The sequence below is a fragment of the Bufo bufo genome, chromosome 3 (genome assembly GCF_905171765.1).
Source record: "Bufo bufo chromosome 3, aBufBuf1.1, whole genome shotgun sequence".
Lineage (NCBI taxonomy): Eukaryota > Metazoa > Chordata > Amphibia > Anura > Bufonidae > Bufo > Bufo bufo.
Genome location: NC_053391.1, coordinates 222,517,629 through 222,532,819, shown reverse-complemented (window position 1 = coordinate 222,532,819; position 15,191 = coordinate 222,517,629). Strand labels below are relative to the sequence as shown.

The window sequence follows — 15,191 nt, the reverse complement described above, 5'->3', positions numbered from 1 at the left end:
GATAATTGCTAACAAACGTTCGTAGAAATGCTCATTAGCTATGATCTGCTGGAGGAAAGATACCGCTGATTACCCGATGAACGAGCAAAACGCTCGTTCATTGGATAATAGGATCGTTGGTGCAGTCACCTAAAGCATTGTTTGCCGACAGCAGATCGTGCCATCTAAACAGCACTCTGCTGCCATGCAAACAATGGTTCTGTATGGGGACATGCGATGGCATTAGTGATCACTCTTTTCCATACTGTGGAGGAGATCGCTACCTGTAAAGGCAGTGGTCACTTTCACTGATGAGCAGACAATTGCTGAAAATTGCCTGCTCAATTCAGCAGTGTAAAGGGGCCTTCACATATGAATTAGCCTTTGTTACACAAATGGGAAGCTTTAAGTATAATGCTCTTTTAACACTCTGTACCCTACATCACTTTTGTCTTCTAGTATCCCTTCTGAAGAATCTGAAACATGCTAATATTGTAACACTACATGACATCATCCACACAGAATATTCTCTAACGTTGGTCTTTGAATACCTGGTAAGTAAAATGCATTCATATGATTAAAGGCTTCGGAGCTGACAACCCCCATAGTGCTAATCTGTGCCCCATAAAACAAAAAATAAATAAAATAAAAAAACGCACTCAACTCTCCAGAGTCCCACCATGCCCACAACGCTGCCCCATTTTTGTCTCTCTATCAAAGGTTTTCGATTGCTAGAACGAGGAGAAAGAAGCGTGCACATATCGCGCACTTTGTCCCCAATCCCGCAGAGGAAGCTTGTCCACATTTTTTACATTTTTTAAGTGCCAGTAGTATCACGTTGCACCTGTTGAAAAATCCACTGACCTGCTCCCTTCCACTCTGTTCCAGCTTCCTGGCTCCCTTCACTGGTATTCCAGTTCCTTTCCTTATAAACTTCTGGATGGGTTGGGTCATGTCCCACCACTGCAGCCAGGGAGTGGCCTCAGCAATGATGTGTCCCCCGAGTGGCACATTACCACTGAGACCACTGATTTGCTGCAGTGGCGTATCTGACCCCATCCATCCAGAAGTTTACAGGATGGGGATCAGAAGGCTAATAAAAAGAGCTGGAACAGAGCAGCTGGGAGCAGGGGAGTATATTTTCTTTAATCAGGTACAAAAGGCCGCTGCTGACAGTTAAAAAAACTAGACAAGCCCATTAAGGTGAAAGTTTATATGTACCTATTGCTTTCCATGACCCCGTGTTTTTTGCCATTAACAGGATAGTGATCTAAAGCAGTACCTGGACAACTGCGGCAATCTGATGTGCATGCACAATGTCAAGGTGAGACAATGAAGTGGAACTGGTGTCTATATAATACTAAGAGTGGCATGTTTAATGATTACAATCTCCTCTAATGCAAGAATTGGGTTTCTTCGGAAAAGTGGTTATATTACATTAAAAAAAGTAAACTTTATTAACAGAATGCTCCATTTGCCTTGTGAAGTGCCATCCGTTCCAACAGTTTGGTTTCTTCTCCAAGGCCATTAATACTTGTATGAGAAAAGCAGGAGCAGATCAGAAACACATTCTCTGTAGGCTCCATTCCTGGTTAAGGCCTCATGCACACAACTGTATGCCGTCCGCAAATCATGGATCAACAAAATACAGAAGCAGTTTGTTTTGCATCTGCATTTTTTGCGGACCCATTGACTTCAGTGGGTCTGTGGTCCGCATTTGTGGACCAGTATAGGACATGTTCTACCCCTTTGTGGAATGGACATACGGATGCGGAAAGCACACAGATCATCCATGTACTTTCTGCATCCATATGTCCATTCCGCAAAATGATAGACTGTATCCGCAAAATGCAAACCATGGACCCATATATGATCAGACAGCTGTTTTGGGGTGATTGCCCCTCATCAGTGCAGAGCAGAGAGCACAAGAAGAGCAATTACCCCAAAACAGCTGTCTGCAGATGAGATGCTGGCTTAATTATTATCCAAGTCATGTCTAAAAGGCTATTTAAAAGGTCGAACGTTAATTTATAGGATAGCTACCTTACATCTGGTGGGATTAGAGGCACAGCTTGGTAAGAGCTCATTTGCATACCCTGGTCCTAGAATTCCAGAGGAGCTTGGCCTATAAGACTCCTCATGCCATTTAGGTGCTCTCCATAAGGAGATATAGTATCTACCAAAACCAAATTGTATTGTATATATCCAACAAGACACGTCACAAATGTTGCACTTCTCGTTGGCATATAAAAACAACTCCATTAAGTACATGATCTCTACAGTGTGGCGTAAGGGCTCACATTGAGAGGTGACGTCAGCTGACCAGCAGATGGTTCTGTCCAGGCAAATTTGTACAGCAGAATTAGATGTAAAATAAATGTGTGTTTTCTCGTATGAGAGTCGGCATGATTTGCGCCAAAGCAGTTATCAGCTACATAAGCAAACAGATTAGTTACAGATCTGAGAGTGGTGATCCCCTGCTTTACTCCGTTGGCAAGGTGAAATGTTTTCTATGAAATAGATAAGATATAATATGCTGTGGATTGTGCTCAAAGCTTCAGTCATTGAAGGTCATCCTGTATCACAAGCCTTATTACTGTTGTCATTGGTCAAAACACACACAGGGGCAGATTTACTAATCCTAATACAGCGTAAACATAAGGCCTCATGCACACGAAATGGATCCGCAAAAAATACGGATGACGTCCGTGTGCATTCCATATTTTGCGGAACGGAACAGCTGGCCAGTGACGGTCAGTTCGCAGTGTCCGCCAGCGAACACATGCGGGCTGCCACCTTTAGTAAGGTAGACTCACCCGTCCGGCGATGCACAGGTAAGCCCTGACCTGTGCCTGTGCCAGGAGCTGGTCTGAAATCAAATGCAGTCACCGGGAGCAGGCAGTTCCGAGAACAGCCGCTGGGGGCCTTCATCGGGCTGTTCTCGGAACTGCCTGCTCCCGGTGACCGCATTTGATTTCAGACCGGCTCGCGGCGCAGGCACAGGTCAGGACTTACCTGTGCATCGCTGGACGGGTGAGTCTACGTTACTAAAGATGGCAGCCCGCATGTGTTCGCTGGCGAACACTGGTAACTGACCATCACTGCAGCTGGCCCCTAATTGAACAGTACATTCGGTTTTTTTTGTGAACACCATTGAAATGAATGTTTCCGCATACGGTCCAGAAAAAAAATGTAAAGGACACGGAAAGAAAATACATTGTGTGCATGAGGCCTAAGGCTATATTACACTGGCAGATTTTCTGCCAGATGATCGCTCACGACGCATTAGTAGTAATGCTCCTTAGCGTTCATCTGGCAGTGTAATACTGCCACCGATTAATGAGCAAACTCTCGTTCATCAGACAATCGTAATCTTTCAGCATGCTAAAAGATCATGATCTGCTGCCGGCAAACAACTACACAGTATGGGGACGAGCGATGGCGTAACGATTGCTTACCCTCATGCTGTGGAGGAGATCGCTGCCTGTATTAGCAGTGGTCTCCTCCGCTAGCGAGCAGGCGATTGCTGGGAAGGAACGCTTCCCACCCGACAATCGCCTGTATGATCGCTAGGTCTAATACAAGCTTAGACAGGCTGTCTAGACCTGATCCAGATTTATCACGGTGGATCAGGCTGGATAATAAATGTGGTGCAGCGACACTTTTTCAAACTTGCAGACATGTACGTATGTTCATTTTACCTCATTGAAGCCTTTGAGACACGTTATGTATTCTGTGTGGGTTCTTTGGACACATCGTCCAAGTGGCTTCCTTCGATTATGATGAAAATGTCATTCATTTTTTGGATGTGGAATTAAAAAAGGTAATTCGGAAATATTGGGAGGTACTTAGACATGATCAAAAATTTGGGAGAATGTTTGTTAATAACCCCCTTTTTGCCTATAAAAAAGGCGCCTCTCTGAATAACAGGCTGATTAGAAGTGACATACGCCCTAGAAAAATGGAAAGACAGAGTGTCCGTGCAGCCCAGAGGAGGGGTACTTTCCCCTACCTGAGCTGTGGGAATTGCAGTGCTATAATTAAAGGTGACTTCGTTCTCCTTTATTTTTCTTTATAAGCCGTGGACCTAATGTCAGATGGTTTATGGATTAATCCTTGATATATGAAAACTGATTTATCATATATTTTTTCTGTGAACTCTTGTCGTTCTTTCATGATTCAGAATTATTATAACTTGATAAGGAGCGCCTAGTGTGTAGGTGTCGCCTTGATGTTTTGTACATTTTATTCTTTCAAAAATTTATAAAATATGATTAAACATAATTAAAGGGGACACTGTAGTGCGCCCCACACGGTGACAGGACACAAATGAAAGATTTTGCAATGTGCGAGACACATAACGTCATATACTGCTTGAAATGCCCATGTGGTAAGATATATATTGGGCAAACATCTCAGGCTATAAGGATCAGAATCAATGAGCATAAGTCCAGCATTAGCAAGGAACTCAGAAGGGAGAATAAGATGGATACAGTGGAGGTGAAAAAACGAGGTGAAACTACGGTTGTCCGAAATTTTTATGATCGGTCCCATCAGGTATCAGATCTCAGGTGGCAGGCTCTGGAGGTAGTAAAAAGTGGAGACAATGAGGAGGAGAACAGTAGGAGATTGTTACAAAGGGGAGACCTTTTGGATAGTGAAATTGCAGTCTTTAATACTTAAAGGGTTAAATGAAATTTGTAGCTTTAGTGCATTTATATGATTGATCCCTTTCATGTTTTAGAGTTATTTATGGCTATGTATTTTGTATAAAGGATATGGTTTGTATATATGCCACCTCCCCCCTCTACCTGCACGCATAAGTAAGGGGGCGTGTTCTACCGAAACGTCGCGTGGAGGGGAGGAGGTGTGAACGATGTCTGTCTCAGCGTTCCTCATGATGTACCATTTTATATTGGAATGAAGTAAAGAACTAAAAGAAACAAAAGGTTTTGTACCAGCAACTTGCGAGCATGACTTCTATTGCTCACTCTCATACAATATTGGCACAATGAGGTAAAATGAACAAGGGGCAAGGGACACTTTTCCTCACACTGTAGCCCATGTTCAGTAGATGTCATATCGCTAATTGTTTTCAGGATATGCTTCTCCGTTGCGCCGCTGTGCCCCTCGTTCTGTTTAGGCGCTCTGGATGCTAATTAATTGCATCGGTACAGGGAGGAGGAGACATCAGCTTTTCTCAGTGGGGGTTTCTTCTCATTGGCTGTGGCGCTGTCCAATCACAGCGGAGAGCGTCACAGCAAGGGAGAAAGGACATGTCCGCTGTGGTGTTAGCTCATGTTTAGCCCCATTCAGCAAGCAGGTTGCAGCATTCGTGTTGTAAAACGGCAGCAGAAACTTCAAAGGCAAAATCCACCTTGTGAGCAGGGCCAGAAGTTACTTTAAAGTTATTTTAATACGACCAAGGACATCTGCATTGAGTTTGCTAATGGGTTTCCTGGAGGCACTCCAGTTTCCTCCTCCGCTCCAAAAACCTAGCGATAGGTGAAGTGGCTTTCCACAAAGTTGGCCTAAGAATAGATCCAGAATTGGTGGACGGCAGGGGTACTATTTTGTTCACAGCTTCTATATAAATCCTTTCAGTCCAACAACTGTAGTTCTGCTTTAGGCCTCATGCACACAATAGGATTTTGTATCCGTGCCTGATCCGTATTTTTTGCGGATTGCACATGGACCCATTCATTTCTATGGGTCTGCAAAAAAAAATGTCATCTGTGTGTTGCTAGCATCCGTGTGTCCTTTCAGCAACTTGTAGAACATGTCCTATCGTTGTCCGTATTGCGGACAGGAATACTCTTTTCTTATAATGGAAATGAGAAAAACACTGATTGCACACGGAAAGTGCCCATATTTTGCAGCTCCATGGTTTGCAGACCAGAATACGGACACAGTCGTATGCATGAGGCCTAGTTCTGCGTAACGACATCTTCTCTATGTGTAGAGTAACAGTGCCATCTGCTGGAAGCATGGTAATCATAGCTCTTAACTACGAAAGAACTCAAAGAAGGACACACTTTCATGTTATACCACAGCTATAACCCTGACAAAATCATGTGTAATTGCCCCCGGACATTATGATGCCTCCATAAGTGCCTCTGATAGCTTCAGCCATGCAAATGCAATCAATCTTGCCTCCGTGACTGAAGCACGAGTATTTCATGCCACATAATTTTTTATACAAGCCATAATTGAGAAAGCCAGTCAGATGACTAGTGAAACATATTCAAGAAAAAAAATACAAGTCTAGTAGCTCTGACTTAATTCTACTGATATACTTTGACCTGCACAAATGAGACCCTTCAGACATATTGCCCCACACAGTATGAGGTCCACTTAAGTGCCCCCACACACTGTCATCTCTCCTTATTACCTTAAAAGTGAATACTTCCCTAGCCCACATTCCCATGACAGTCTCTCAGTGCAGGTCTTCTCCGGTCTGTCTGTGCTTATTGTAGCTCAGTGCAGCAGAAGTGATGACATCACTGCATGGCACCTGCCTGCGCCAAACTACCGGCGGCAGAGGTTACCTGTTACCTGCTCCTCCATTGTATTCAACTGTATCTCTGTCCTGAAGGTTCAGATACAGTTGAAAGAGGGACATGTGTGAACTATCCCAGAACTGTGAGACAGTGGACAGTACTTGGGACTCCTGCAGGACTCCTACTTGGGGCTCCTGCAGGAGCTGAGACTTTTGAGAGTTGTGCACATGTAACGGCTGCATGCCTTGGGCACAGTTTTCAAAAAGATAGTTCATGCCGGAATGATTTTGCCAGTTATACTGTAGTTTTACTGCAAAACTGTGGGCGCATTAACAATCCGTTTGAAAACCACAGCCACCTCAAGTGGGTGTGGTTTTAAGCCACGTGCAGCCGCCACGTTCTGAGAGTTAACTTTAAATAGAAGTCCAGTTGTAGAACATACCTGATTGTGCATTATTTTTCCTAGGATGCAAACTTCAGTAAGGCTAGGGCTACACGGCCCGACACAATAAGTCGCGAGACAAAAAGGGAAAATCATTCATGTCGCGCAGCATTTTTTATAATGATAGTCAATGGTTTTGCACTGCGACATGCTGCGACTGAGACGCGACAAAAATCACACAAAAATCCAACTTGGATGGATTTTCTGTCGACTGTCGCATCGCAGCATGTCGCAGTGCGACACCATTGACTATCATAAAAAATGTTGCGTGACTTTTCAGCGACAAGAAGTCACGTGACAAATGTTGCTGTGTAGCCCTAGCCCTAGGGTACAGGCACACATAACTTTTCCGCAGCAGAAAATCTGCAGCGTATCTGGCCAAAGTCATCAGAAGCTAAGTCAACAACACATGGTGCAGAAATGCTTCAAATTTGCTGCAGATTTCAACCTTGACATTGCAAAGGGAGAAATGCCCAGCAAAGTTTCTTACCCATTGTAAGTGTTTAGATGTGCCCAGTTATTAATGCCAGGTGTACCTAAGCAATCTCCATAATCTTCCTCATTTATTGCCTTGTGTCTCTGTTTAGGCCACATTCACACGTGTGTTCCTGACTAGGGCTGAGCAAACTTCTGTTTTCAAGTTCGGTGTACAAGTTTCGGGCTATCTAAGAATCCCGTTATGGATTCTGCTACCACGGACCATAACTGATAATCCGCTCGTCCCTAATCCTGATATGTAATACGTCCATACAACACTGATATGTCACGGTTCTACCACGTGTAACTGATCCAAACCCAAAGCATCATAGATCCCTATCATGCTGTGAGTCTGGGTCAGGCTGTGACACGTAAGGAATACAGACATATTATACATACAAAACATGGACTTGTGAATCCAGCCTAAGCCATGGTGTTCTTGCATTTTTAAAGGGGTTGTTTTTTTGTTCTTTGTATGTTTCTAACTAGGCAAATGTAACAAGCAAAAAAGAAAAAAGCAGCACACAAATTGAACGGGTGCAAAAAAATCCTCCTGGGGACCTGCGACCAAGATCCCAAATTGAATAGGAAGCAAAAGAAGGCAGCACTCCAGATGATCATGAAAAAAAGTGGACGATTTATTCACTCATTCAGCGACGTTTCAGCTCTCTCTATGGAGCCTTTTTCCAGCTGGAAAAAGGCTCCATAGAGAGAGCTGAAACGTCGCTGAATGAGTGAATAAATCGTCCACTTTTTTTCATGATCATCTGGAGTGCTGCCTTCTTTTGCTTCCTAGGCAAATGTAACAGCTTTACAATGCACTTACTGTAGTTGCTCCTTTCTCAGATTTCACTGAGGGTCACATGACCTGTGATGTCATCTTCTCTCCCTGCTCTGATGATGTTTCGTGCACAAGCCTAAGGCTGGGTTCAGACCTGAGCGTCTTTGATATGCGCGTTTATCGCGCGTTTTTGACGCGCGTTTTTGACGAGCGTTTTTTGCAATAGTAAACGCGCGTTTGACGCGCGTTTGTGTGATTGACTGCAATGTCCTATGGACACAAACGCGCGTCAAAACGCCCCAAAGAAGCTCAAGTACTTGTTTGAGCGTAGGGCGTTTTACAGCGCGTTTTTCAGCGCTGTAAAACGCTCAAGTGAGAACCAGGGCCATAGGGAAGCATTGGTTTTCATGTGTTGAGCGTTTTACAGCGCGTTTGAACGCGCTGTAAAACGCTCAAGTGTGAACCCAGCCTAAGAGAGCAGATGTGTCTGTACACAGACCTCACTGTGCTGGCCATGCCCCCTGCACTGCCCTCTGCTGCTGTCTGCTCTCTCCCTGGATTCTTAACCCCTTCAGCTGCACAGACTTAGGGCTGAAAGCTTTACTGCAGGCAGTGAGGAGACAAATGCTGGGCACAGGAGCTGACAGAGGAGTTCTGCAGAGCATTGCACAAGAACAGGTAGGGGGAAGATCCTGTGTGTATCAGCAGTGTCATTATACAGCTGGGACTTGTAGTCCTACACATACAACATGCTGCTGAGTCTCCCAGCAGGCAGACATGTCACTCAGGGCAGACTTATTCACTCCCTTTGCAGAGCAGGGGGAGGGGCAAGGATTGTTGTTATTGCAGGTAAACAAAGGGCCAGAAGAGAACCAGGGAAATGAGAAAATAGATATTTTTTTTGCTGAAAACTTGCTTAACTTTCACACTAGCGTTTTTCTTTTCCGGCATAGAGTTCCGTCACAGGGGCTCTATACCGGAAAAGAACTGATCAATTTTATTGCATTCTGAATGGAGAGTAATTCGTTCAGGATGCATAAGGATGTCTTCAGTTCAGTCATTTTGAATGATCAGGCAAAAGAGAAAACCGTAGCATGCTACAGTTTTATCTCCGGCGAAAAAAACTGAAGACTTGCCTGAATGCCGAATCCGGCATTTTTTCCCATAGGAATGTATTAGTGCTGGATCCGGCATTCAGAATACCGGAATGCCGGATCCGTCCGAAAAAAAAAAATGCCGGATCCGTTTTGCCGGATGACACCGGAAAGACGGATCCGGCATTTCAATGCATTTTTTCGACTGATCAGGCATTTTTAAGACTGATAAGGATCCTGATCAGTCTTACTAATGCCATCAGTTGGCATACGTTTTGCCTGATCCGGCAGGCAGTTCCGGCGACGGAACTGCTTGCCGGATCTCTCTGCCGCAAGTGTGAAAGTACCCTTAGCTTAGTTATATATTGCTGACCATCAGATTTACAGTGCTATATATTTTTTTTCATATCTCGGACAACCCCTTTAAGGCTGGCTATTTTCTTTGCATACCAGGCCCTTTTTGGACTGTTGCTAGCAGACACAAGAATACGTACCATCAATTTTCCATGTAAAGCACAATAGCTTACGTATATTTTAATTACTTTTATTCTCATTTCCAGGTTGTGATTTTGGCCCTGCTCTTCTAAATGAATACTAAGTGGGTCATTTATTAAACAGAAATACGCCTGAATTAGGTGTATTTCTGGCGCAGATTGCAGCGCAAAGGTCCTTTGTGCCACAATCTGCAACTTCTCCAGGTCTAAAAACGCCAGGTCTAAAAAAGTGGGTGTTGTGTGGGCAGGGAAGGGGACCAGCCGGCAGGCCCGTCTCATTTACCATTTTCTGCGCCTGTTTTAGCCATAGAAAATGGTCTAAACGTAAGACAACTAGGAAGCTGTCTTACATTTAGAAGCTGCGGTGGATCCGCCTAAGTTATGAAGAGACCAGTGCCTCCTCATAACTCCAGAGGATCCACCGCCAGGTATAGGGCTCATTAATAAATGTGCCTCCAATTCTGAAAATATGCAATGACTAGTGCAACAGTTCTCTCCCCACTGTAGATGATCATATTTCATGTCACTTACCTTAGCCTTTTTTATCACTTTCTCTTTCCTAGATTTTCATGTTTCAGCTTCTTCGAGGTCTGTCTTACTGTCATCGTAGAAAGATCCTTCATAGAGACCTCAAGCCACAGAATCTATTAATCAATGAAAAGGGAGAGCTGAAGCTGGCAGACTTTGGTAGGTACATTGTGCTAATGATGATGATACATGTGATACCTAACACCATCATAGTGTATTGTAAGGTCTCAAAAAAACTCTGCGAGTCCAGCTTCAGTTAACAAGGTAAGAGAACTTTATTTCAGCGGTTTAAAAACTTCCAACACATGGATAATCTTGTGACGCGTTTCAGACCACTCTCAATATAGGAATACTGTGTAATGAAGTCAGGCGGCACAGCGTACTGGTTGAGGGGTGCTCGGTTTGTGTGGAGGTAATCCCAAAATCAGAAGAATGAAAGAAAAATGAAAGAAAACCGGCACTCCCAATGGGAGTGCCGGTTTTCTTTCATTCTTCACTCTCAATATAGGTCCTTCATCATGACATCATGTCATGATGTCATGATGAAGGACCTATATTGAGAGTGGTCTGACACTCGTCACAAGATATCCGTGTGTTGAAGTTTTTAAACCGCTGAAATAAAGTTCTCTTACTTGTTAACTGAAGCTGGACTCGCAGAGTTTTTTTTTGAGTTTCTATTAATTGCGCAATCCAGGTGCTATGTCCGTGCTCGTTACAAGGAGACACAGGTGAGAGCTGCCTTTCTCTTTTACTTGTATTGTAAGGTCTGTATTACTTACCTCAGTGTGCAAGTGAACTACAGGATGTCACCCTGCACCCCTATGTGACATCACAGAAGAAATGCACAGAACTCGAAAAGTCGGCATTATCCTATGGTGTTTATGGTCTTTGCATAGTCTGTGCAGGTACTGTGTAGTCTATGCAGATATAGCCAGTGCAGGTTTATGTGGCCACCTGCAGAATATGAGATAAGTACTTGGGACCTGTTTATTTGAAGCCCCAGTTGGTTAGCAGGTTTGTAAACGCTCTTATTGAAGCAGTTTAATAAAAATCTGATAGAAGATTACCAGTAACTGAAACAGACCCTAGGTTCCTCCATTGGTCACTCCCTCCTAAAGAAATGAAGCTCCCTATCTGCTATAGCAAAGAAGGAAGCGGGAGCAGAGGCCCTCCCACCAGCCATTGCCGTTCTTCAGAGCCTGCGGGCGTTATTAAATTCCTCCAGTATGACTGCTGTTCCCTGGCACATCCTTGTCCTTCACACAACAACTTGAGCTTCTTCTCGGTTGTAACATTACACTGCTCAGCAGTTGTGTGTGTGACTGGAGACATAATTTTGTTGAAAATGAAAACAAAAAATCTTTTACATGAGGGGAGACACTCTAATTATCCGAGGACAGTAGGCATAAATCATTTTATTTGGGGGCTATGTATCAGGGGTGTACCACCAATGAGGCCAGGTGAGGCGATCGCCTCAGGCAGCACCGGGAAGGGGCAAGAGGGGGGGCAGCCAAAGGCCCATGAGTTGAAGGGAAGGGGTTAGGTTAAGAAATTGGCATTGGGGGAAGGGGGGGCCACTGTTTCAGTTTTCACCTCAGGCAGCAGAAAGGCTAGATGCACCCCTGCTATGTATAAATTATACATTTTGTACTATATTACTTATTTCAGGGGTGCAGTGTATTATTTATTTAAGGGGGTGCAGTGTATTTTATTATTTCAGGTGGCACGTTACTTATTTCAGGAGATGCAGTGTATTATATTGTATTTTTCGCTTTATAAAACGCATCTGATGATAAGACGCACCTAAGTTTTAGAGGAGGAAAATAAGAAAAAAATACTTTGAACTAAAAGGTGTGCTAAAATATTTTATAAAATAACAAAATAATATTTCACACTGTTATGTGTGATCTGCTGCTGACACACGGTTATGGCGGGATCTGCGGATGACAAACTGTTATGGGGGGATCTGCGGATGATGCACTTATAGAGGGATCTGCGGATGATGCACTATTATGGGAATCTGTGGATGACGCACTTTGTAATATGACTATAACTCCCCTCATCCTTAAAGGGGCATTCCCATCTGAGACAATGGGGGCATATCGATAGGATATGTCCCCATTGTCTGACAGGTGCTGGTCCCACCGCTGGGACCCGCACCTATATCGAGAACAGAGCAGGGAAAGTGGTGGCTGGAGGACCCCAGGTTTCTCCGGGTCCAGCCACCACCAAGCGCTCCCCCTATATAAGTGAATTGGGAGCGCACCGAGCATGCACAGCCACCACACCCATTCACTTCTATGGGCCCGACGGAAATAGGCGAGTCAGCGCTCAGCTATTTTCACCGACCTCATAGAAATGAATGGAGAGCGGCTGCGCATGCAAAGTGCGTCCTGTGCTGCAGTACAAGGGTGCATTCCTAGGGATGAGGGGTATTATAGTCATATTTAATGCATATTTAAAGTCCAGTTCGGTCACTAGCTGTCGACTTACCCGGGAACGTGAGGTGGAGAAGGTCCAGGGGATAGCACAACATTTCAGCGGCGACGGAGGGCCAGTAACACTCCCACCCTTTTTCCATTTAGCAGTGGCACGTGTGGCTGGGCAGGAGTAAGCTGTTTGGTGGAGGCGGCGGATCAACAGTTTCCGCTGGGGAGAATGAAGTGAATGGCTCTCCTCATCTGGAACGGACCCCGGCTACAGAGCAAGGACAGCGGGCTGGCGGCCGCTGTCTACCCAACACTACAGAATGTTCCGCTGCCAGCCCCGCATTACATCATGCATCACTGCCGCCTCCTTCCCCACGCTTCTTCCTTCTAGGCTCACTTATTAAAGCTCCTGCAATGTGCCGGCCACCATGATTTTGTTACATTCGCTTTTGGAGGAAAAAAGTGCGTCTCATAAAGCGAAAAATGCAGTACTTATTTCAGGGGCACCGTTTATTATTTATTTCAGGGGTGCATTGTATTATATTATTTCAGGTGGCACATTTTTTATCTCAAGGGTGCAATGTATTACTGTATATTACTTATTTCAGGTGGCACAGTGTATTATTTATTTCAGGGGGTGCAGTATATTATATTATTTCAGGTGGAACATTATTTATTTCAGGGGCATAGTGCATTATATTATGGTACTTATTTCAGGGCCACAGTGTATTATGTATTTCAGGGGGTGCACATATTATATTTTTTAGGGGGCATAGTGTATCATTTATTTTCAAGTGACCTATTGTATTATAGTATTGTATTTATTTATAGGGCACAGTGTGTTATTCATTTCATGCCATGCATTGTGTTATATTACAGTATTTATTTCAGGGAGCACAGTATATTATATTATTTATTTAAGAGAGTACAGTGTTATTTATTTCAGGGGCACTTATATTATATTACTTATTTTAGGGGGCACAGTATATTATATTATTTCTTTCAGGTGGTAGCACAGTGTACAGTATTATTTATTTCAGGGATCACAGTATATTATATTATTTTTTTCAGGCGGCACAGTGTACAGTATTATTTATTTTATGTGGCATAGTGTATTATATTTCTCTTTTCAGTAGGCACAGTGAATTGGATTATTTCTATTCAAGGGGCACAGTGTATTGCTGCTGATTGGGTCTGTGTATTGTAAAGGTGGCCATACATGTTAGTCTAGTGTAGCATTTTAGCTGACCGATGACAGAACATCATCGTCTGAAAAGAAGTCATCCATGTTTGTCCGATAGACAAAAGATCTTTCATTCAAAGAAAGATTGCTCATGTCATTCTTTGAAAGAATGCTCCCAGATCTTTCATGCATCACCCAGTATCATTTAGCATGTATGGCCATGTAGTAGACAATATGGACTAAAATGTATATGGCCGCATCTGCGAATTGATCGCTCACAAAGTGATTGTTCAACTGCTGTTCAGCCTACACTACTTCTGTCTAATCTCTACAGCCTTCTTAAGAAGTGCCACACACCCTTTGTTCTAGAAATTTGTGATGATCCAAGCTGATTGTCTATATTGATGGTATCTTCTTTTACATATCTATGGCATGTCAGAACAATAGATAATGATAGTCTGGTCATTAAGGACATTTTTTGTGACAAATATTTTTTTGGTTACCCACCTTCTTCTCAGACCACAGGGTGCCACACACCTCAAGATCACGGTTTACTGTTTACCACAAGTTACAAAACCTTACTTTTAACAAACAATTTCTAATTCATCACAATAAATTACTATTGTCTCAATCAGGTCAAGCCACATATATTCCAGTGTCAGTATGTATGGCAGCAAAGTAAGTTTAAGGCAAGCGCTAAAATCGTGTGGCAGACTGTTCTGGCAGAGGAACAGCCTGCTGGAGTTCATCGCATCCGGCATAGCTGGAAACAGCCGAAGCACCGCCAGGGCCCATTGACTGTTTCCGGCATTAGTGCAGAGGATCGCCCGGGAAATACTGCTAGGGTTTGTACAGCTGAATCCTGGCACTAATGTTGGGAACAGGCCAGATCCCCAACGGGGAAAGGCAGTATCCAGATATGCCAGATACTGTGAACTCCGGCCGACTCTTCCTCTGCCGGAACAGCCTGCCACACGATTTTAGGACTAGTGTAAAATTAACCTAACTTGACTTAGCCAATTGTGCTTCATCCAGAAGAAAAACATAATCCCATTTGTTTGGTAAAGCTTAGCGAAATTTAAAATCATCGGCTCTCTCTCTAAAAAAATAAAATAAATGACGAATGTATATTCATTATTCATAATTCAAATCCATAGCAATCACCCAATTAGTTATACATATGTTTTTGGCAGTCTCTAAGAATTAGAGCATACACTAGGTTTGACAGCTCTGATTTCCTTTCCAATTTACTTTTGATTGCATGGCGTGTCAAGAGGTGTTTTT

General features: G+C 43.6%; 1 protein-coding gene across 1 annotated transcript in view; it reads left to right on the top strand.

Moving 5' to 3' along the window:
- CDK18 (cyclin dependent kinase 18) overlaps window positions 1-15,191 on the top strand; it is a 149,714-nt gene that overhangs the window by 123,145 nt on the left and 11,378 nt on the right. The window contains exons 7-9 of the mRNA XM_040423973.1: window positions 439-533; window positions 1,241-1,303; window positions 10,331-10,454. Coding sequence (XP_040279907.1) covers window positions 439-533; window positions 1,241-1,303; window positions 10,331-10,454 — 282 coding nt within the window. The remainder of the gene's footprint in view (window positions 1-438; window positions 534-1,240; window positions 1,304-10,330; window positions 10,455-15,191) is intronic.